Source organism: Galleria mellonella, unplaced genomic scaffold (assembly GCF_026898425.1).
Source record: "Galleria mellonella isolate WM207_F2 unplaced genomic scaffold, CSIRO_AGI_GalMel_v1 utg270, whole genome shotgun sequence".
Lineage (NCBI taxonomy): Eukaryota > Metazoa > Arthropoda > Insecta > Lepidoptera > Pyralidae > Galleria > Galleria mellonella.
The window spans coordinates 589,229-613,455 of NW_026442062.1; the positions used below are offsets into that span (position 1 = coordinate 589,229).

General features: G+C 34.2%; 1 protein-coding gene across 1 annotated transcript; it reads left to right on the forward strand.

The window, feature by feature from the left end:
- The first annotated feature begins 1,592 nt into the window (after positions 1-1,592).
- Positions 1,593-15,959, forward strand: LOC113517929 (organic cation transporter protein-like). Its single transcript, XM_031907676.2, has 7 exons — positions 1,593-2,050; positions 4,109-4,211; positions 5,590-5,690; positions 11,184-11,335; positions 12,676-13,284; positions 13,859-14,040; positions 15,702-15,959. The coding sequence occupies exons 1-7, from the start codon at positions 1,887-1,889 to the stop codon at positions 15,882-15,884; spliced, it is 1,494 nt and encodes a 497-aa protein (XP_031763536.1). The 5' UTR covers positions 1,593-1,886; the 3' UTR covers positions 15,885-15,959.
- Positions 15,960-24,227: the final 8,268 nt, after the last annotated feature.

Genomic DNA, 24,227 nt, shown 5'->3' on the forward strand with positions numbered 1-24,227 from the left:
AATCATTATCGTGTAATCGAATTATGTACACTGAGTACACTAGTACCTAAAGATTGAAGTCAGTACTCGAGTCAGCCTGTCTCGTCACATCACTAGTCAAGGTCACTCGATAGTATCGTCAATGACACTATTGTAGTATGAACAAAAAAAAAACACAATAGTTACATGCTTCAGTAAAGATGTAGCGGGGTCACTCTATCATTGGTCTAATACCAAACAATGGTGTCGATTTTGATGCGTAATTTCTCTTATTATAATCCTATTATAATATTTCTATTTGTACAGCCGTATTTTTGTTTTTATAAGTAGTAGTTTTTTATAATGGTAATGATTGTACAAATATACATGTGTTGGGGGGAAAGGGATTGTTAGTAATGGAGACTGAGAATCCCATTGCTAGCAATATACCCAACCAGGTCGACCTCCTCGCGGTTCTCCCTGGAAACTTTCATGGTTGATTTCTGATGAATTCATCATGATGGGCTAACTGGCCTGTTTTCATTCTCATCTATCAGCCTTCACTGGTGCTCCGCCAGCGTATCCCGTTAGCGTAGGCGGGGTTACCATACCTTTTTCACCCATCAAAAAAAAAAATACATGTATTCAAGTAATATTTTTAAGTAATCATCATCATCATTCCAGCCATTATCCGTCCACTGCTGGACATAAGCCTCCCTTATAGAGTGTCATAAAGAACGGTTGGCAACCGCTTGTCTATGCCGGGATCACACGGCCAATTTGAGTGTACATGTTATAAAATATGTTCGTCAAATTATCAGTCGATTTTGATAATTCCTTTTGCACTCGCATTTTCGCAAAAAAATATTATTTTGGCATCCATTGGCCTTTTTAATATAAGTGGTCATATTAATTTTCTTCAAACATCTCCTGAGTACAGACATTTTTAGTTACTGTTCTAATTTACGTAAATTGTACACATAATAAATTAGTACATGTTTTTCTTAATACACAATAATATAGACGTCACTGTAAATATTAATGTTTAAGCAACTGTTAGTGAAATTGACTGGAATTTATTTATTTCGCACTAATTATGTATTTTCATATATAAAGATATATAAGAATGAATGGAGATGTCGGTAGGGGCCACCCTAGACGGACGTATGTTGACTAAATAGGCGACGTGCTGAAGAAGGGCCAAATTAAATAAAGAAGCGAAAGAGGTTTGTTTGAATCGAAGCATTTGGCGTTCCATTGTTTCTGCCTACCCTAATGGGAGACAGGCGTGACAGATATGTATGTATGTATATGGGGGATGACCTTTTTACCGCCATTAATGTCCAAAATAATCCAATATATAGATATTAAAGCTGTACAGATATTACCTATGCCTATATATTTGTTATTCTTTCAAACAAAAACTACTGAACAGATTTAAATGAAATTAACACGGGTAGAATAAATCCTAAACATATAGAATACTTTATATATTGATTTACGTGGACGAAACCGCGAGATATATATAAATGCAGATATTTGTATTGAGCGGGTCTCGAACCCGCAAACAACGGAAGTTGAAGCAATGTAAACCGCTATCAAGATCATCATAACACGCCCTGATGACTTTCTATTTCCATGACAGATGTAGCAAATATAGTTTGAGTAATTGATAATAACGGGCTATTGAAATAGGTTGCCTAACAGTTATCTCATTTATTCAACGGACGGGTGTCGTCGACGACGCCTTGGCTTATTGCCGATAAAAATATAACCTTTTGCCCATAACGTATTAGCCTAATGTTAATGTTTTAAAACAATACAGATTAATAGTCTGTGGTTTGTCAACGCACCGCGTTAATTCGCGCCAAAAAAAAAACTCGAGTGTTTATTATTTTATTATAAAACGTATTGTTTACAATTTAAAAATGGAACCTACCGAAACTGTAAGTGATATGGACAAAGTGCTCTCACGTTTCAATATTTTGGGCCGTTATCATGCGCAGTTCATGTTTTTTTCATTTATGGCTTTCGCATCGAATTCAGTGTTTTGTTGTAATTTTGTGTTTGCTGCAGAAGAAGTGGGTTATAGGTAAGGCTCAGTTATATTGTTGTTATATATTATTTATAAAAAAAACAACGGCTGTATTACTTGCTCGTATTTCTCGGTGCATTCAATTGCATGCGGAATTGAGCGGTAGATTTATAAAAAAAAAATATTATTCAAAACTAAGTTCAAAATTAAGTTTAATCGAATAAAAAATATTATTTTATTAATTGTTTTCATTTTATTGTTACTGCCAGTTATATTAAATAATACTCGGGTTAAAATAGCATACAACAACAAAAAAAAAAAAATAATAAAATAAACAAACTTACTGGAAAAAAAAGTTTTTAATAATAAACGTTTTTTTAACGCTGACGCTGTCTTTCTTTCAGACAACTTTTAAACAATTTATTGCACCGGAATATTTTGAAAATTTGTATTTATTATAATCTAATTTTTATTCGTGATATTGTGCTCTTGACCAAGAAGAATAGATTAACCGAGATAAAAGGCAGTCTGTATCCTTCTAGATCTCAAATACTATGTGCATACAAAATTTCATGACAATTTGTTTAGCCGTTAAAGTGCAAATAGGTAATAAACAAACTCACATTTACATTTAAAATTATAGGAAAGATCCATGTGATTCGTAATAAAATAAAAAAAAAAATATTACGATATTACAAAATTACTTTTTATTATGATTTTATTTTTTAATTAAAGTTATGTTTAAAAAAAAACAGTCTTCAATTGTGACAAAATTATCTATCTAATATATCCTTTCAAATAAAAAAAAAAATTCTAAATCGGTTTAGAACTAACGCAGTTATGAAATAACAGACGTTAACAAAAATACAACTCAATTGAGAACTCCCTTCGTTTTGAAGTTGGTTAAAAATAAAAAAAGAACTAAGCGTTTGGGAATGTGCAAATTAAGCCTTTAAAAAATAATAATAAAAAAAAATATAATTTTATACATTTGTTGTTTGGTTCTCATGACATCGGGCACCTTGAAGACTAAGCGACTGATGTAACTCTGTTGCATTTATTATTATGTTTTTCAATCGAAAATTCTATAAATAGCATTGCAGCTGTCCAAAAATAATGTAATAATAACAATATTAGTTATTGTTATTTTAACGTTTATTTATTTGTTTCTGCCTACCCTAATGGGAGACAGGCGTGACAGATATGATATGATGATATGATGTTATTTAAAGTTATTGAACCATAAATTGTAGACAATTTAATAAGTTGCCAAATGACATAAAAACAGTGAATAAGTTTTTTTTTTTATGCAACTTAGAATGGTAAACAAGCTGACGGCCCACCTGATGGTAATTGGTAACAGTCGCCTATAGACATGATCAGTAGCATGGACATAACAGAGTATACTGCTGCGTCTATGACACCTCCCATGCGTTGCCATTTCTGAGGACTCAGGTATTGTTCCTATGTACCCTGTAAATTCACGCTATATCCCACCCTTCAAACCGAAACACACACAGCCATGCAAACACAACTGCTTCACGGTTGAAACACGAATGGGACAGAGGTACCCAAGCAATCGACTTTTGTACAAAGTCTCCCTCTGGTGGTTTATCAGCATATTGAAACAGCTTCTAATTAATAAAACCTATTATTTCATTGACGAATATTTAAAGAATAAATTATATATAACATCTACCTCTCTCCGTAGGTTGTTATACCTAACGAGATGTATGTTATGTCTGTAAGATATAATATCACAATGTATAATACAAATATCATCATCATCATCGTCATATCAGCCTTTAACTGTTCACTGCTGAACATAGGCTTCTACCCTGGGGGTTTTGCTAATAATTGCCACGTTTGCCAGGCGGATTGGCAACCGCAGTCTGACTTTAGAGATGTTTTAAGAGGGACGCTGCTGCCCATCCTTCGCCCTCCCTTAGTCTCTTACGATATCCACGGGAAAGGAAGGGGTGGCTTATTCTATACCGGGATCACACAGCCAAAGCGACTATAGTAACCAATAAATAAATATTTCATGAAAACATGTAATTCTCGGTAAGTTTAGCTATAGTTTTAGTAATTAATTACTATGTATTTTCATTCAAGGTGTAAGGACGAGAGTTTTAGTAACAACACGTGTGGCAGTCAAAATGGTTCAATACAGTGCTCAGAATGGATTTACGACAATCCAGACAGCTTTGTAGCAGAAGTAAGTACTTTTTTATCCAACTTACAATGACAAACAAACTGACGGTTCATCTGATGGAAAGTGACAACCGTCGCCTATAGACATGGACATAGCAGAATATACAGTATCGCCCGTGATACTCTTGATAAGTTGCTATTCCCGAGGACTAATTTGTGTGTATACCTCTATAGTTTGTTTTCTATTACCATGAAAGGTGGGTCTTTATACCGAAACATAACTGCATCATGGCAGAGACGAATGTTTACAGTTAAACTACTTATAATTCTTAATGAAATTAATAAAAATGTAAACAATCAAATCGACTATAAGACAGTCTGCTGACAAATCTGAAATCTTTTAATAATAATAAAAATAAATATTTATTTGCTTTAAACATGGTATACAGTGATGTTATAATTATATTTAAGAGAGCACATGTCTTGCTAAAATCGTATAGCGTGCAAATTAAGTTTCATATTATCAATCATTGTTAGATATACAAAAGTTTTTGGTAATACCAAATGTCGAAAACGTCTACCAAGCAAATGTTTTATGTCATAAAAATTCTGTTCCTTTAGCCAGTTATAAAATCTTTTTTCAAATAAAGTGACATTCAAATCTTTAAATTCATTTGGAATTTTATTATATATATGAACGCACATAGTAAGGCAGTTTTTTTATATTTGTCTGATCTTGGTATTTCTGTCAGTACAAGTCCGAAGTTGATGGAACAGTTGATGGAATGTTCCAATTTCTTACTAATATAATTTAAATAACGTTCATTTAAACAAAGATTTATAAGTCGAGAAGAATACGATCAATTTATTTCGGTATCTTATAACTTTTTGTCCACTTTATTTTTAAACTACCAGCTCGCCTTAACTTCTCACGGACACAATTTATTACAAAACTTTGAATTTATTTGCTCATAGAAAAGTTTAATTAGTATGTATTGTACATATATACATACAATTTAAATGATTGTGAAATCCGTGTCAAAATCTTTTGAATGGTATAAAAGTTGAAAAGACTTTTTTTATACAACTTAGAATGGCAAACAAGCTGACGGCCCACCTGATGGAAACTGGTAACCGTCGCCTATAGACATAAGCAGTAGCATGGACATAACAGAGTATACTGTTTCGCCCATGATACCCCCCATGCGTTGCCATTCCTGAGGACTCAGGTGTTATTCCTCCGTATCAAGTAAATATCACACCATATCCCACCTTTCAAACTAAAACACAGCCATGCAAACACAACTGCTTCACGGTTGAAACACGAATGGGACAGAGGTACCCAAGCAATCGACTTTTGTACAAAGTCTCCCTCTGGAAGAGATTAGTTTTAGACAATCTTATTCTTATTCTATGTAGTTAAAATCTGTATTTGTTTACAGTTTGGATTGGCATGCCAGGATTGGAAAAGAACCTTAGTGGGCACTATACACAGTCTCGGATATATGGTCGGGCTATTGATAGTGGGACCTATGTCCGACAGGTAATTTTAAACAGTCTATTTCTTGAAATAACTATACTTCTATCGTTTATTATCAAGTATATATTATATATATATATATATATATATATATATAATAATGAGTAGGGATATATCTGTGCCTCTAGTGAGAAAGGGTTCAATTCAAAATGGTCACTTTTCAGGAGAGCCAAAAAACTATTTTAAATAAAGAAAAAAAATTCTGCTGCTTTTATTATTTGCTAATTGAACAAGTCAATGATTGCATTTATAGTAATTTTTTCTCCTCTTTCTTATGAAATTGTCGGTTTTTGTGTAAAACCTATAGTTTTAAAAATAATTCTATTATACCTAATCACACTTAACAAAAATATTAAAATTATGATGTGAAAATAGTTTTAAGTTGAATTAAAACTATTTTATTGAAGTATTGAAGAAAAACAATGTTGTGTATTTTACGCTATAAAAAAAATAATCGCTATTAAATGGTGTAAAAGGGTTCAAATCGAACTGATTCATTTTACAAAAATAATTTTTGTAAAATATTGTAGTTTTATTTCTAATTATGACTTTTTTACCACAAATATTTTGTTAATTGTAGCCTTTTACATGTTTACTATCTCTATTGTTTTTAAAGATATCGTTACGATTCTTATACCATTCGAAAGAGAAAAATTTGCTTATTTAAAGTAGCCTAAAATAGAAAAAGGCTATAACTTGAGTTATACCCTTTCTCACTAGAGGCACAGATATATATATATATATATATATATATATATATATATATATATATATATATATATATATATATATATATATATATATATATATATATATATATATTTGGTGGGTGAAAATGGAATGGTAACCCCGCCTGCGCTAACGGGATACGCTGGCGGAGCACCAGTGAAGGGTGATAGATGAGAATGAAAACAGGCCAGTTAGCCCATCATGATGAATTCATCAGGAATTAACCATGATAGTTTCCAGGGGGAACCGCGAGGAGGTCGACCTGGTTGGGTATATTGTTAGCAATGGGATTCTCAGTCTTCATTACTAACAATTTCTTTCCCCCCTAGGAATATATATTCACATTATTACATGTATCACATCTCCATATTTAGAAATAATAGAATTTCATCGTGCCTCCGATCAAACTGTTTATAATTACTCCTCTCCATCCAAAGGTTGCAGGGAGGAGACCGCTTTTAGCGATAAGGTCGCCCATTGTTTTCTCATTGTGATTATCTCTTGTAATAGTTTATATCTATAATAAGTTTACTATTGTAATCTTTTAGAGGAAACAATAAAGAGTATCTATTTATCTATCAAGTTACATTTTTTTTCAAATATATTTTTTTTCTTAATATCTATCAGTACAGACATAATCTAATTACAGTTTTATAAGATTTGTTACTAGCCTCAATATATAGTTTCTTTTATATAATTTAGAATAGCAAACAAGCTGACGACCCACCTGATGGAAAGTAGTAACTGTCGCCTTTATATGTGAACATGCGAAGGTATCATAAGCGAAACAGTATACTCTGTTATGTCCATGGTACTGCTCATGTCTATAGGCGACGGTTACCACTTTTTATCAGGTGGGCCGCCAGCTTGTTTACCATTCTAAGTTGCATGTTCACCTAGGACATACATTAAAGCTGAGTGGAGCCATTTCAGTGCATTTGTATGGATGTAAAAATGATTATTTTATGTTTATTTTTAATTATGGTAAATTAAGTTTAATTATATGTACATTTTATTTGCTCATTTTTTTTCTCGTTTGTTGTTTATATTGTATTTTTTACATTGCACTGAATAAAATATTTTTCTTCTTCTTCTTCTTCTTCTTCATAAAAAAACATCCCCGTTTACAATTTCATTCAAATCCGTTCAGCCGTTCAAAAGTAATTAATAGACATACAAATACGTTTACAAACTTCCACATTTATAATATTAGTAGGAAGTTTGTATTGGATCGATAAGAATAGTGGGAAAATTACTTTTATCACAACTGAAGTAGTTTTTGAAGAAAAATCTAATCTCGTGATCATATTATCGGCAGAGATCAGTAAAATCATGACCGTAGCTCATGACCGTAATCCGCAATGGTAAGTCAGTGGCATCTGACGACCATTATCATTGCGGAGAAAGATAATACTTGAAATGAAATATTACCAAAAAATATCAATATAAACTAGGTGAATAAGTATTAATTCTATCTTTCCCTTTCTCTCTGTACTTATCCATTCTTTATGCCAGGTTGTCTGTAAGAGATTGCTTTTAGCGATAAGGCCGCCTTTTGTATATGCACATTCTGTATAAATACTCCTTGTGTACATCTCTACTGTGCGCAATAAAGAGTTTATTATTATTATTCTATTATGTATTTTATTATTTTATTTTTGTTGTATTTTGATTTATTATCATCGTCATCATTATAACACAGGCCTCCTCCATAAGGGAGTTTTTGCCAGTTACCACACTTGGCAGGCGGGTTGGTAATCATAGGTTTTTTTTAATGGACGACTGTGGAGTGGTAACTTCGCCTGCGCTAACGGTATACGCTGGCAAGGCACCAGTGAATGATGGTAGGCGAGATGAAAAGACATGTCAGTTAGCCCATCGTGATGAATATACCAGGAATTCAGGACGATGGCTTCTAGGGGGAACCGCGTGGAAGTTGATCTGACAAGGTGTTAATAGGAATTAGGACTAACCTCCTCGTTAATAACAATCGCTGCCCCCTTCACTAAGGCGAAGGGGTTCGCCCTCGAGGTGCCTACCTGTGCCCTCCAAGGAAGGCTAAGAAGACTGTATGTATATATATATATATATATATATATATATATATATATATATATATATATATATATATATATATATATATATATATATATATATATATATATATATATATATATATATATATATATATATATATATATATATATATATATATATATATATATATTATATATATATTCTGACATGTCTGAAGTTGTTTTTTTTGTAAAAAAATAATAATAAGGATTCTCTCTCTCTCTTCATTACTTCATTATTTCATTACTCTTCATTATTCGCCCACTTCATTACTGAGGGTCGTGTCCTTGAAAGGTGTCTGTAGCCTCTCGCAGGGCAGCTGCAATTGACAGTCCCGTAACAGCGGTTAGTCGGCGGTCCGACTATCGACTAGGTGATCGTCCGCGTGGTCTTTTTCCCTCTATTTTGCTTACTGATTACTTAGTATATAATTCCCCCTAGCATATGACACGTTTCAACTATAAAATGTATTTAATGATTGGAACGTGTCAAAATATTCTAGTATTTTGTATACGTTGTAATTATCTCTAGATCATTGTTTCTCAATCGAAGGGTCGCAACTCTTTTTTTTTTTTTACAACACAGGGGGCAAACGAGCATGCGGCTCACCTGATGGTAAGTGACTACCGCCGCCCATGGTCACCCACAACACCTACGGCATTGCAGGTGTGCTGCCGGCCTTTTAAAAAGGAATATGCTCTTTTCTTGAAGGTTATGTTGTCGTATCGGTTCGGAAATACTGCTGCTGGAAGTTGATTCCAAAGAGTGGTTGTACGTGGAAGAAAGTGCCTTGAAAAACGCACGGTGGAGGACCGCCACTCGTCCAGATGGTTGGGATGAAATTTTAGTTTATGGCGGGTTGTACGATGGTGAAAATCTGCAGCAGGTATCAATCCGAACAATTCTTCAGAGCACTTCCCATGATAAATTCGGTAGAAGATGCACAGAGATGCAACATCTCTACGCAGTTTCAGTGGGTCGAGCCGGACAGTAAGACGCCGATCGTCAACAATTCGAGCTGCCCGACTTTGAATGCGGTCTAACGGAAGGAGTTGGTACTGTGGCGCTCCTGCCCACAGGTGAGAACAGTATTCCATGTGTGGCCTCACTTGAGCTTTATACAGTTTCAGGCGGTTTTCTGGCGTGAAATACCGTCTCACCCTATTGAGCACCCCCAACTTTTTGGAAGCTATCTTAGCTTTTTCCTCCAGATGACCGCAAAACTGGACGTCGCTAGATATATCGACGCCAAGAATCCCCAGACTCGACTTATTATCAAGGGAAGTGCCCTGAAAGTGAGGTGATACGACAAACGGTGTCTTTTTTACGGTGAACGCGCAGACTTGTGTCTTCTTAGGGTTAAAGTGAACAAGATTGCGTTCACCCCAGATCGAAACTTTATCGAGTGAAGTTTCGATTTCAGACACAAGTCTGTTCCGGAGCTCATCGGTATGTGCCCGCGAGATCTTTGCATGACCGGTGTATAATGCATCTCCTGTACTGTCGTCCGCATAACAATGAATATCACTGATCTGTAACATATCCTTGATATGCAGAAGAAACAGTGTCGGAGATAGTACACAGCTCTTTAAGGGGGGGGGGGGGGTCGCTTTGTTATTAAAGGGGGTCTGTTAAAAAATAATAAGACCTTGAAAGATTCGTTTAATGTAGGGATGTGCGACTTTACTAATTCAATTACTAATTATATTATTGACTGAGCAATACATTCGAATTATTCGAATGATTTTCAAATAATTGAAATGTATTATATTTAATACTAGCGACCCGCCCCAGCTTCCTTCAGTAATGTGCTTCGTGCACATTACATCACACATTAGAAACCTCTAAAATTATCAGTGTTTCTCTACAATATTATGCATGTATTATACATATAAACCTTCCTCTTGGATCACTTTATCTATTAAAAAAATCCGCTTCAAAATCCGTTGCGTAGTTTTAAAGACTTAAGCATACATAGGGACGGACAGACAGCGTGTGATTAATAAGTAAATCAAGGAGGTAAGTTAATTTTTATCAATTAATTATTATTATGTATATTAAAAATGAACGTAGTTAACCTTTTTCTGTTTTTTTTTTATTTATTTTCGTCGTCACTTGTTATACTCTGTATTTAACGTAATAAATTAAAATAATAAAAATTAGTTATTTAACGTATAAATAATAATATTAATTAAAATATTATAATAATTTTAAAGTGATGGGGTTGCAAGACTTTTTACTTTATGGCTTTTTCGTGGGTCGCGACATAAAAATGGTTGAGAAACAATGCTTTAGATAATACAACGTATGGGGTTACATAGTAGGAGACTTTGTTGCTTGGTGCAACATCTTGATTAAATGGGTACAATAAAAAATGTATTTCTTAATTAGAGAATGTTACAGTCCAATTAAATGGCATTACATTTTAAACATATTTTAATAATAGTAGAGAGATAGAGGAGGGAAAGGGATTAAATGAAACCATGATAGTTTCCAGGGGGGACCACATGGAGGTCGACCTACCTGGGTATATTGCTAGCGATAGGACTGGCGGTCCGCATTACTAACAATCTCTTCCCCCCCCCCCCCCCCCAAATGTGTACTCTATGTATATAACTGATATTTTGTGCTAAAACAATTCATGTATCGAATACTGAATAATTTCTCGTGTTTGTTCCCGATTTTGCCAAGGTTAGGCAGGAAGATGACAGTGGTGATCACAGGCGTGATGGGAGGCGTCTTCGGGGTGGCCAGGAGCTTCGCCAAGAACTATTGGCTGTTTATAGCTCTCGAGTTTGTGGAAGCAGCAATAGGTGACGTCTGCTCGCCTATGTTTGTACTGAGTAAGTATAATTAACAAAACTTGACTATAGTCATACTGTTTCTACTTAATTTTACTGTATCAAAAGGGTGAACGAGAAAAGAACAATAATAAAAACAATAAAGAATAGAAGAGGCAAAATGCTGGGCCACCTTTTATGACATGACGATTGTTTTAAAAGCATGGTAGAAGGAAAAATAAAGGGCGAAAGAGGAAGGGGAAGACCGAGGAATAACTACGTGGAACATATAAAGGAAACACTAGGTGTCATGTCGTATAGGGAGATCAAAGATGTGGCGTGGGATACATAGATAGTTGGAAGAAATGACATGAATTTTCTGACTGAATTTTCATTTAATGTTAGACATAGACACCTATATAAATATACATTGTAAATAAACTGGCTTTAAAAAAAAAAGTAATTCAATTGAGTTTCTTGCCAGTTCTTCTCAATTGGATCTATATACCGAACTGGACGGTAGGGTAAATATAAAATTATAATGTAAAAATTTGACGTTCATAAGCGGCTAAAATGTCCTACATGAATAAATTATTTTTGAATTTTGAATTTTTTTTGAATTTTGAATTAATTGCACTGACAAGGGGAAACTCTTAATTGAAAAGTGAGAGAGAAATAGCTTAGATAAAGATTATTAGTAATAAGTCCACTGTACACTGTCGACTGTCAGTTTGTCGTCAATTTGGCTCACCTAGTAACCATGGTGACTATATCCTTCTCCATCTAATAACTATATTACTATATATATGACAAGCACTAATATATATAACAGAATTTAAAATAAATACAAGTCTAGAAGTTATAAACAAACAAACTCACTTTCACGTTTATTATTAGGAAAAATCTAAACATTTATGAGAAATTTATTGGTTCTTTCATAAAAATTGCCATAAATAGCAGACTTAACGTCATAGGCATTAGCTAGTAGTCAACATTTGGATTAGAGAGGCTTCTCTTACACACTCCATTACTTTTCTAAGGTTGATTATGACAAAAAATTAGGTAAATCAATGTTATGATTAGGTAAACATTTGAGTTGTTCAATAGTTTCTTATTGTACACACTAATTATATATAAAAATATGACAGAGGTTAATAAATATACAAAGGCGAGCTTAACTCTAAAAGAGTTCTATTCCAGCAACACCCGAAGTAGAAAGGAGCATCAATGTCAGCGGGTAGAGCGGTGTACAATATTGTGACAATTTTCAAACAAAAGAACTAGACAGACTTATGTTTATATATATATATATATGTTAATATAGATAGAAGATGCTATTTAACTACTCTACTCTTATACTCTATTCTACTCTTTTTATTTAATCTGTTATTGTTTTGTTTCAGCTGTAGAGATAGTGTCAACTGAGAATCGATTGTTATTTTACATTCTCAATACATTTGGTTACGCATTCGGAGCATTTTTACTATCTGTATGGGCCTACGCTTTTCCATACTGGAGAACATTCCTGAGAGTGATCTACGCTCCAGCGTTCCTCTTTTTCTCTTATCTATTCGTTATGGACGAGAGTCCAAGATGGCTTCTCATTAAGGGGAAAAAAGAGAAAGCCGTAGCCGTTCTCGAGAAAGCGGCAAAACGTAATAAAATCAAACTTGATCAAGCAGTATTGGAGAAACTGGAAACTGACAAAGAGGAAGATATAGCATTTGTGAAACTCTTAAAAGTTACATTCAATTCTAAGACACTTTTGAAGAGATTTTTCATTTGCGTGGTCTGGTGGGCCACGTCTACTTTTGTCAACTATGGATTGACCATAAATTCAGTGTCTTTACAAGGGAACAAGTATGTAAACTACGCTCTAGTCGGTGTAATGGATATTCCAGCGAATATTATTATTTTGTTAGCTTTGAATCGTTTCAAAAAGAAGTATTCGCTTATAGTGTCATTCTTGATCGGTGCTGCATTGTGTGTATCGCAACCTTTTATGCCTACAAGTGAGTAACTGAGCTGTTTTTTATGGTACATTCATTGTCTAGATTAACTTTGCTACCAAGTAACTGCCATTGTTATGAAAAAAATATCTTGCCTTTATTGTCAAATTATTAATTAATATATAAAATGCCTATATCTATTAAGCAATTAACAATTTTTGTTTAAATGCAAGTTACTTTTAAGCAGGTTACGAAGTTTTTCTTATAAAAAAAATAAATGTTTAATCTTTGTTTTTGTTGGAATAACAAACAAGCTGACAGCGTACTTGATGGAAGGTGATAATGGTCACTTATGAACATAAACAGTACCATCGCCATCATAGAATACCCACAACGCCCATGAAATGCATTACCATACCTAAAAACTAAGGATTTTAGTCTCCATATTCAGAAATTTTACTGCTATCTCTCAATATTGCAGTAAATTAATTGAACATAAATAATAAAGGAAATACATATAAAAATATAATATTTTTGCCTGATTTATACTTAAAAAATTTTAAAGCTCACGAAAGATATTTCGAGAAAAACATTGTCGATATATTGCTTTGTGCATTAACGACTAAATCTGTTTTAGATCTAAACTGGCTGTCTGTACTATTGTCTATGGCTGGCAAGTTGATGTCGTCGTTCTATTTCAATATCACGTATATCTACACCTCAGAATTGTTCCCAACATACACCAGGAATTCAATGCACGCACTTAGCTCATCGCTTGGAAGAATCGGCTCAATAGTTGCACCGCAAACGCCTTTGTTGGTTTGTATTTTATATTTTTTAATTGAATGTAAATTAATATTTCTTTACCTGTTACAAGAACGTTACCTTCTTAAGGAAGAGCTAATTTTTTTTGTATTTTTTGTGTTTATTATACAACTAGTGACCCGTCGCGGCTTTGCACGGGTACACACTACATCAGATTACATTAGAAACCTCTAAAATTAACAGTGTTTCTCTACTATATTATGCATGTATTATACATATAAACCTTCCTCTTGAATCACTCTATCCATTAAAAAAAACCGCATTAAAATCCGTTTCATAGTTTTAAAGATTTAAGCATACATAGAGACAGATAGACGGGAAGCGACTTTGTTTTGTACTATGTAGTGATTATCTTTGAAATCAATAGATTTCGTTATCATTATGGTTTGTATCAATACTGTTATCATCGAAGACTTAACCTTTAGTTTTTCTTAATCTTAAACACGGGTATAATCTGTACACGTTAAGTGTACCGTGATCTTTATCTGAACAGTAATCTATAAACATATCAGTATCATCACCAGAGGTAGACTTTGTACAAAAATCGATTGCTTGGGTACCTCTGTCCCATTCGTGTTTCAACTGTGAAACAGTTGTGTTTGCATGGCTGTGTTTCGGTTTGAAGGGTGAGATATGGCGTGAATTTACTGGGTACAGAGGAATAACACCTGAGTCCTCAGAAATGGCAACGCATGGGGGGTATCATGGGCGAAACAGTATACTCTGTTATGTACATGGTACTGCTTATGTCTATAGGCGACGGTTACCACTTTCCATCAGGTGGGCCGTCAGCTTGTTTGCCATTCTAAGTTGTATAAAAAAAATGCAAGTGGAGGTAACTTCGAAATGAAACTTTGTACTGAGCCATCTGATCAGCGTGGTAATAAAAGGCTTTTAAACATAAAAAGAAGATTTCTGCAGAAGTGAAACCATGCTTAGTACTTTAATAGATTGTTAATTTCGTTAAATAGGCCACCAGATCATAATATACAAAAAATTCGTATGACGATATTTGTTTTTATATACAGTTTTCTAAATGTGAATTGTTTATACCGATTTGAGAGATAGGATAGTTTTTAATTCCGATAATGGACTTTATTATACGTAAAACAGCATTCTATGGCTCACCTAATAATCCATAGTATAAAGAAGTTACTTCTCGAACATAGAAATTAAAAGTAAGCGACTTAGCGGCTCTATATCATTCTTCAAAATACATTTGTCTTCATCTTCACGAGTTAGATGATTGGCCGGGAGCTATCAAGGACTGTATGTCCCTTTTTTAAACTGGGTTCAAGTAACAGCAGTGGCCGGTGCCCCTCAGTGTATCAATGAGTTATTTTTAGAGCTCCGTATGTAAATCTCCAAGCGGGACTGTTTGTGAACTAAATCATTTGTTGCTTAAGTACCTTTTTAGTATTGATTTTATTTGATTTTTTTGTCTTTTTTTTTCTTTCATCATTGTAATTGTCATTCTCTTCTTCTTCTCATTGTAAAACCGACCTTAGTAGTGAGAAAAGCAATTATTTTAACAGTATACTCTGTTATGGCCATGGTACTGCTCATGTCTATAGGCGACGGTTACCACGTTCCTTCAGGTGGGCCGTCAGCTTGTGTGTCATTCTAATTTGTATAAAAAAATATATTAATTTCAGATGCGTTATTGGTACGGGCTGCCTTCCTTGGTGTTTGGTGGCGTGTCATTGTTTGCTGGTCTTGTCACCTTCTTAGTACCGGACACGGGAGATGACCCCCTACCCGATACAGTGTGTGAAGCAGAGGCGGTGGGCAAATCTGGCGTTGTTCCTAAAACTGACAGGGGTGCCTTCAAATTATAATGTATTTAAAAGGCTGGTTTTGTCTAATGTGATTTTTGATGCTAAATTATTGAATAAAAATGTTATTACCATACACGTGTGTGTGTTATAATTTACTGTGCCCATACAAAGAGGGAAGTGGTTAAACAAAAAAGTAATAAAATCGGTCAAGTGTGAGTTACGAGGGTACCGTATATAAAATGAATAGGTTTTTGTTTTCTTTAGATAAAAAAAAGTATAAGTTATGACTATAAATTTATTAAAAATACAAATAAACTCCGATACAAATAAATCTACAAAAATAGTTGATAATCTTAAAATGCCTGAACAGATCTTCATAAATTGTAGCTAAGAGTAATCTCGATCATGTCAGTTTAAAAACAAAAAACTGCATCGTAATCGGTCTATTCATTTAGGAGCTACGATGCCACAGCCAGATACAAAGACATACGGACACACAGACACGCCATATTTATAATACCCCTTTATGCATTCGTGGGTTAAAAATATTCGTATGTGGATTAAGATAAAATTACCTTTTGTACAAAATGTATTTATTGTGTTTCTTAAATAAGATAGTTATTATTGTATATATTAATGGTCGAGGGATGGGCAGCAGCGTCCATCTACGGTTGCCAACCTGCCTGCCAAGCGTACTGGTAAAACCCCCCAAGGGGGAGGCACATTAGTTATACTGATATGATGATGATGATGATTCCATTGTTTCAGCGTGATTAAGTAACAAACATTCAAATATACATTAAAACATACAAATATTTTTACATTAATTTATAATATTCGTAGTAATTACCACTTTCCTTCTTGTTTATTTCCATGCAAATGTATGTTACATACACTGTCATGTATTTATTTTTACTGCTTATTTTCCATACAGCACGGAACTCCTGGAGCCCGGGTGCAACTAGTAATTTCGATGCGTGGCACCGCCGCTGTGGCGATGCCAAACGGTGTCGCGCAAGCAATTTTCAATTTGGCCCGACCGTCGTACGAGTGTTGCCATAATGAATATTTTCCCCCAATTGTGGGGGAAAAAATTTCTGCAGGCAAATTTTTATGAAAAATGAAATGAGTGTGGAAAAAAATACGTAGTATTTTGGACAATTTTGGTATATGTAAACCTTATATAGAAGTACATAGATTCGTAAAGTTGCATAGCATATACTAATGAAGATAATAATAGGTAAGAAAGAAGTCAGTATTGACATTTTTTTCGTCGTTATTCTAATGATTACATGGTAAAAGGTGATGAGAAGTGATACAAATTTGTGATTTGGTAAAATGGAGAAAGTTATATCAATTTGGAACATAAATATTTAAAACCTGTGTAAAAATTTTAAATTGCATCTGGCAACACTGTGCCGTACCGCCGGCTGCCGGTGCTGTTGCAATATTAATTCCTGGCTGCGCAACCGTTGCAGCCCCGCAATTTGGGAGACGAGGGATAAATTGTAAATGGTATTGAGCGTTTTGATATCTTAAATAAGTCTAATGGATTTTTTTTCATTGGCTCAAAGTATCTACATTTGGGGTAAAGACATGCTTCACACGAATCTTAATACGAATAATTATTGTAACACATTTTTTTAATTAACTTTCTTTTTTCTCTTTATTCTTTTCTTTTGCTTTTTAAATGTAATTATATTATTATTATTTATTTTATTTTCAATTCTCTCTCACACACATACGTGTGTTATATATATATATATATTTATTTATTTATTTATTTATAAAAGACACACCAACAATATGCTCACAATAATTAAGTATATATACAATGTTATTAGTAAGTAAAAGAGAAAAACTACTATTCAAAAATGCTTAAATCTAAGTTTGAACAAAAACATCTTACTCCTCACTACCAAGCTTAAGGCTATATGAACATATCAATTAAAGGTGTATACAGCTCTCACAGATAAGCGTCAATGTACACTAACTAACAATTATACAATAAGAAAAGACCTAACTACCAATCCATCCATCAATATATATATATCCATACATACATAAATATACACAAATTTAAAAGTACACATACAACAGGAGAGAGTGAAAGTGGAAGATGAAGAGAGAGCACGGGAGTAAATAGTACATACTTAAAGGGCGAGATAATAGGATTTAACAGAGATTTTGAAGCGGGCCAGACATTCAATGGTTGAATGATTTTACATACTAAAAATAGCGCAGAAATTTTTACTAGTATTAAAAATATTGAATAATTTACTAAAAGTATGACAATGTACTTAATTTATTTAATTTCTTTACATACATATTCTTTCTTTCTCTATATTCTTTCGTTCTTGAGTTTTTAGTTAAAATTCGTTTAATTTTTTTTTTTATATAACTTAGAATGGTAAACAAGCTGACGGCCCACCTGATGTAAAGTGGTAACCGTCGCCTATAGACATGAGTAGTACCATAGACATAACAGAGTATACTGTTTCGCCCATGATACCCCCATGCGTTGCCATTCCTGAGAACTCAGGTGTTAGTCCTCTGTACCCAGTACATTCACGCCATATCGCACCCTTTAAACCGAAACACAGCCATGCAAACACAACTGCTTCACGGTTGAAACACGAATGGGACAGAGGTACCCAAGCAATCGACTTTTGTACAAAGTCTCCCTCTGGTAGATAATTAAAATTATGAGGGACTTCAGAACAGTACTAAGTGCGGTTTTGATGATTACAGCAAGTTAGGTTAAATACTGTTTTATAACAGCGCTTAGGGTGCGTACACACTGTGAATTTTCATTGCATTTTTTCTAATCTGACATAAATAGATGATAAATATTCTTTTTGTCGTCGTCGATCCTGGCATATGGCATAAAATGGGCCACCCCTTCCGTTCCCGTAAGAGGCGACTAAGGGAACTTATAATTAAGGGAAGAGCAGCAACGTAACTTTTAAAACATCATCAGAGGCCTAACTGCGGTTGCTAACCCGTCTACCAAGCGTGGCAACCACTGGCAAATACTCCCTCTCTCCCCTCCAATTATGGGAAAGACCTATGTTCAATATTGGACAATTATTAGTTTGTATGAAATGGTACCTGGTGGATGGTGGTGGCTCAGGACCATTTCTAATAGCTGTCTATGAGGGAGGCCTATGTCCAGCAGTGGACAGATAATGGCGGAAATGATGATGATGATGATAGAATGGCATGATATGGTAACTATTGTTTTTTGTAGCATTATCTAAGAACGTCTGGACCAGTTTTGTTTGCTTTTTTAATATTTATTCTAATTCAATTAAGATTTTTAGGGAGAGATAAACAACGTCTATCGAGTCATTAATTTTCTAAACTTACAATATAAAGATTTGATTTTTACTTTATGGATAATTTAAAAAAAAATATAAATGATTTTTTAAATTATTACGCCTATAGAAATCTATATTATCAACGAGAAACATGGGTAGTATTTCATTTTTAAAAATTGTGCGAAGTCGTGGCATGACGCTAGTGTCGTAGTGCTCCATATAGTAACATTTCCATACGCTAGAGAATTATATAGAAAATGCGCCATGAAAATTTGCATTCGGCTATTTGCATGACGAATTCTTACTGCGCGTGCTTTTTCTGCATATTCAAGTATAAATTATTTTTGTGCAGTTTTTTCGAAGTTGTATAATTACATACAGTTTCCATTTGTATGGATTGTATGAAATGAATATTCATAGGTGTATTTCACTACGCGTAAAATTGTATTATTTTTGTGTAGTTTTTTTTTTTCAATGCGTTTATAATACGGTTTCCATGTGTTCCAGAATTTTGCGGAAATTTAAAGGGATGGCAACACATAATGGTTATCAATGAGTATTCCATGATGTTTTTTTTTATACAACTTAGAATGGCTAACAAGCTGACAGCCCACCTGATGTAAAGTGGTAACCGTCGCCTATAGACATGAGCAGTACCATGTACATGACAGAGTATACTGTTTCGCCCATGATACCCCCAATGCGTTGCCATTCCTGAGGACTCAGGTATTGTTCCTCTATACCCTGTAAATATATAATATCACGCCATATCCTACCCTTCAAACCGAAACAGCCATGCAAACACAACTGTTTTACGGTTGAAACACGAATGGGACAGAGGTACCCAAGCAAACGATGCTCCACTCAGGCGGACAAAGTCACGGGCGTAGTTCGTTTAAAACAAATCTATATTGGCAACAATGTAATATGCGACGAGCTGGCGGTAATGCGAAACTTAAAGTTAATAAAAGAATATCGAACAAAGATCTGGCCCTCGCCTGGAGGGCCATTGGATGCACCGAGAGCAAAACAATCAAGGCCAACAATTGGGAACAATTTCTGCAAAGGGGAGAATATTTATTAGAAAAGTTACAGCCACGGATTTATTTATAAGGGGGATGTTTTTTTATTCTTTTTACTAAAGTATTACGTTGGCAGGTATGATTATTATTTTATACTAGCTTTTACGCGCAACTTTGTCCGCGAAACCAGAATATGTTCTCATTAATAGAGATCAAATGTAGTTAAAATCTTTCTTCCTTCCGTATAGATAGATAGATAGATAAATACTCTTTATTGTTTCCTCCAAAAGATTACAATAGTAAACTTATTATAAATATAAATAATTACAAGAGATAATCACAATGAGAAAACAATGGGCGACCTTATCGCTAAAAGCGATCTCTTCCAGGCAACCTTTGGATGGAGAGGATTAATTATAATATTATTATAAAATTATAAACAATTTGCATCAGAGGCACTATATATATATATATATATATATATATATATATATATATATATATATATATATATATATATATATATAGTAGAGTTAGTAACTAAAATAAGGTTTATCTTATTATATCAGATTTTAATGGTTGTCTGCTCTCTCTCTCTCTCTCGTATATATATATATATATATATATATATATATATATATATATATATATATATATATATATATATATATATATATATATATATATGATCATCGTATTAGCTACTATCTATATCTATCCACTTCTGAATAGTGTCGAGTACGAGTCCTATTTGGGGACCTTGGGGAAGGAACCATAAGGAATGGCTTGAGCCACCTGCATTCGCAAACTCTCTGCAATGCATTTGAAGTCGTCACTCCATCTGTTTATTCATATTTCCATCTAGGGGTGGGGGGTCATCCTACACTCCGTTTGTCTGTACAGGGTCGACACTTAAGAACATTTCTTCCGCCACTCAAGAACATCACAATCAGTCTTGACATTATAGTGAGCGTGACTTCCTTCAAGGTACACGAGTACGTCAAAATGAATAAGTAAGCCACGATGCAATCTCTCGGTGGATCACTAGCCCCGGACTTAATATATTATTTAAACACACTTTCAATGCACCTTTTTATTATCTTGGGATGTATTCCCAGGTCGAGTTTTTAGAATAATGGCTAGTTGTTTAAGATAATGCGCGCAGGATCGCAAACCGGCTGTGTACTTAGGGTTGGCACTTTTCTATTTACTTATCCAACATTATCCAGCAATTTGTATTTTTGTTTTTGACGAATGGGTATAGTAGTGAAATTATTTTTATTACTTTTTCTGATATTATACTAATAATATAAAGAGAAATTGATTTGATTGTTTATTTGTTACAGATAAACTTAAAAACTGCTCAACCGATTTTAAAAATTCTTTCACCTATAGAACGGTGCATTATCAGCAAATAATATAGGATAGTAATACATTATTTTCAAAATAATTAAGATGTACTTACGAAAATTGCAATAATGTAACCCAAGGTGTTAAAATTTGGCCTATTAAAGCTAATCATGCCAGGGTTTATCTGTCCACTGCTGAACTGCCTTTCCCATAAGGGGAGTTTTGCCAATAGTTGCCACGCTAAGCAGACGGGTTGATAACCGCAGTCAGACCTTAGTTATATTTTAAGAGGGATACTGCTATGTCTTCACCATACGTCCCCTTAGTTGCTTCTTACGACACCTATGGGAAAGAAAAGGGTGGTCGACTCTATGCCGGGACCGCACGACCAATTAAAGTTAATAAAAAACACAAATTTATCTTTCTATTTAGATAGACACCTGGGCAAAACTGTGTTATTATATAAAATGATAAAATTGTTGATTACATAAATTTTTGTATTTAATAAAAAAAATTGAAAAATTCAAATTATATTAGTATTATGAAGTTGAAGCTATATAAATGAGGTGTATAAAAACAAAGTATGGTATACAAGCTCTAAATAGGTTTGTTTTGGCAAAGCAATTTATTCGTTTACGCTGGCAATTTATTTTTGACTCGTAACCAGCATCTATTATAGCGAACTGAGCGTCGTTTTATGCAAATTATAAATCAAAAAATATTGCTTCCATTTAACACCTCTTTATCCTGTCGCCTCTGAAGGAAGTTCACCTTTTCACCGAGTCCATCATTGATCCCGGATAAGATAGGGATCGGGTAATAAATGGGGGAGAGACGATAATCTGCAGATTTAAATAATCCCAGAGATCGGCCGGAAAGTTCGGCTGCTACACTCGGAATGTGTAATTCTTTGGGAACTCCGTTTGAATTTTGATTGAGTGTTTTAAAGATGTCGCCACTTGCTCAGCGCACTTTGAATTTACCTGTTTTTAAGTATAAATTAGCTTTGACTAGCAACTTCGTGCTCAGACGAAATAAAAGTTGATCTTGTCCGAGGAATATCAAACGTAAAATGGATTCACGTGTATATAATAATAATAGGTAGTCTTTGATAGATCCTGAGCAAGTTGGAGTGTTTTTTAAAAATAAAAAAAAATTGAATATTTTTCAGCTTTTGAAATTTGTGTACTTGCTTTTAATCGCGACTTGATCTACGCGACCGGGATATGTTTACTGCCCAGGATAACAAGTAGCTATCCTTTTCCATCCCATACATTATGTAAAACGATGGGAACAATTTGTTAATTCCTATCTATTTTAGATAAATGTAATTAAAAAAGCATAAGGTACAATTTGGCGACAAAAAGTGTACTTTATTACCAGAAATGTTCTTTTATTAACATACTAGCGGCCCGTCCCGGCTTCGCACAGGTGGACATTTTTACATTTTAAAAAGTGACCATTAAGGCTGCACACGCAACGGAAGCTTAAAAATGGAGTAACTTCTCCCGTTTTCCCAACATTTCCCTTCACTGCTCTGCTCCTATTGATCGTAGCGTGATGAAAATTATACTATAACCTGCCCAGGAGTATGAAGAATAATTGTACCAAGTTTTGTTAAAATCCGTCGAGTAGTTTCTGTTTCTATAACGAACATACAGACAGACAGACAAAAACTTTACTGATTGCATTTTTGTCATCAGTATCGATCACTAATCACCGCCTGATAGTTATTTTGGAAATATATTTCATGTACAGAATTGACCTCTTTACAGATTTATTATAAGTATAGATTACGGTATAACTTTTCTTTCTTTCTTTCTTTCTAATTTACGCGTATTATTTAGTACAAAATTGTTACAAAACAAATACAAACAAATGAGGCTAGAGATGTATGTAAGAATAGTTTTTTTTTTATGGAAATGATGGCCTCGCCTGCGCTATCGGTAATCGGTATACGCTGATGGAGCACCAGTGAAGGATGATAGGTGACGATGAAAATGTAGGTCAGTTAGTCCATCGTGATGAATACACCTAGAATTAAGCATGATTGTTTCCGGCGGAGACCACGTGGAGGTCGACCTGACAGGGTATATTACTAGCAATAGGATTAGTAGTCCGCGTTACTAACAATCCCCCCCCCCTATATAAGAATAGTGGGTTTTAGTAACTACCTGTATGGGACAAGACGTTAGATAAATAGTACAAAAATGGACTACAAGCTACATGCATTATTTATAGTTTCTATATTATTATTTATCAAATTCCAAACTGGTAACCATCGCCTATAGAAATGAGCAATACCATGGACACAACAGAATATACTGTTTCGCCCATGATACCCCCCATGCGTTGCCATTCCTGAGAACTCAGGTGTTATTCCTCTGTACCCAGTAAATTCACGCCATATCCCACCCTTCAGACCGAAGCACAGCCATGCAAACACAACTGCTTCACGGTTGAAATACGAATGGGACAGAGGTATCCAAGCAATTGACTTTTGTACAAAGTCTCCCTCTGGTAGCCGTCTTTCTATTATTCCCTTTTGGTTCCTCCTTTGCGGCCCTAATCTTCTAACTTCCTTCTTATAATACATGTATATATTTCCAATTTCCTTTACTCGATTTCTTTGTCGCCCACAGTATAATTTCGACAGTTTTAAATAATTTATGTTTCATAAAAAAATATTTTATTCTGGTAAGACTAGTTAT

What these genes read in the sequence shown, in the direction of transcription:
- LOC113517929 (XM_031907676.2), top strand. Translation starts at nt 1,887, where the DNA reads ATGGAACCTACCGAAACTGTAAGTGATATGGACAAAGTGCTCTCACGT. An exon ending in GTGGGACCTATGTCCGACAG is followed by an intron (nt 5,691 to 11,183) that starts GTAATTTTAAAC and finishes GATTTTGCCAAG; the next exon opens with GTTAGGCAGGAAGATGACAG. An exon ending in GCAACCTTTTATGCCTACAA is followed by an intron (nt 13,285 to 13,858) that starts GTGAGTAACTGA and finishes AATCTGTTTTAG; the next exon opens with ATCTAAACTGGCTGTCTGTA.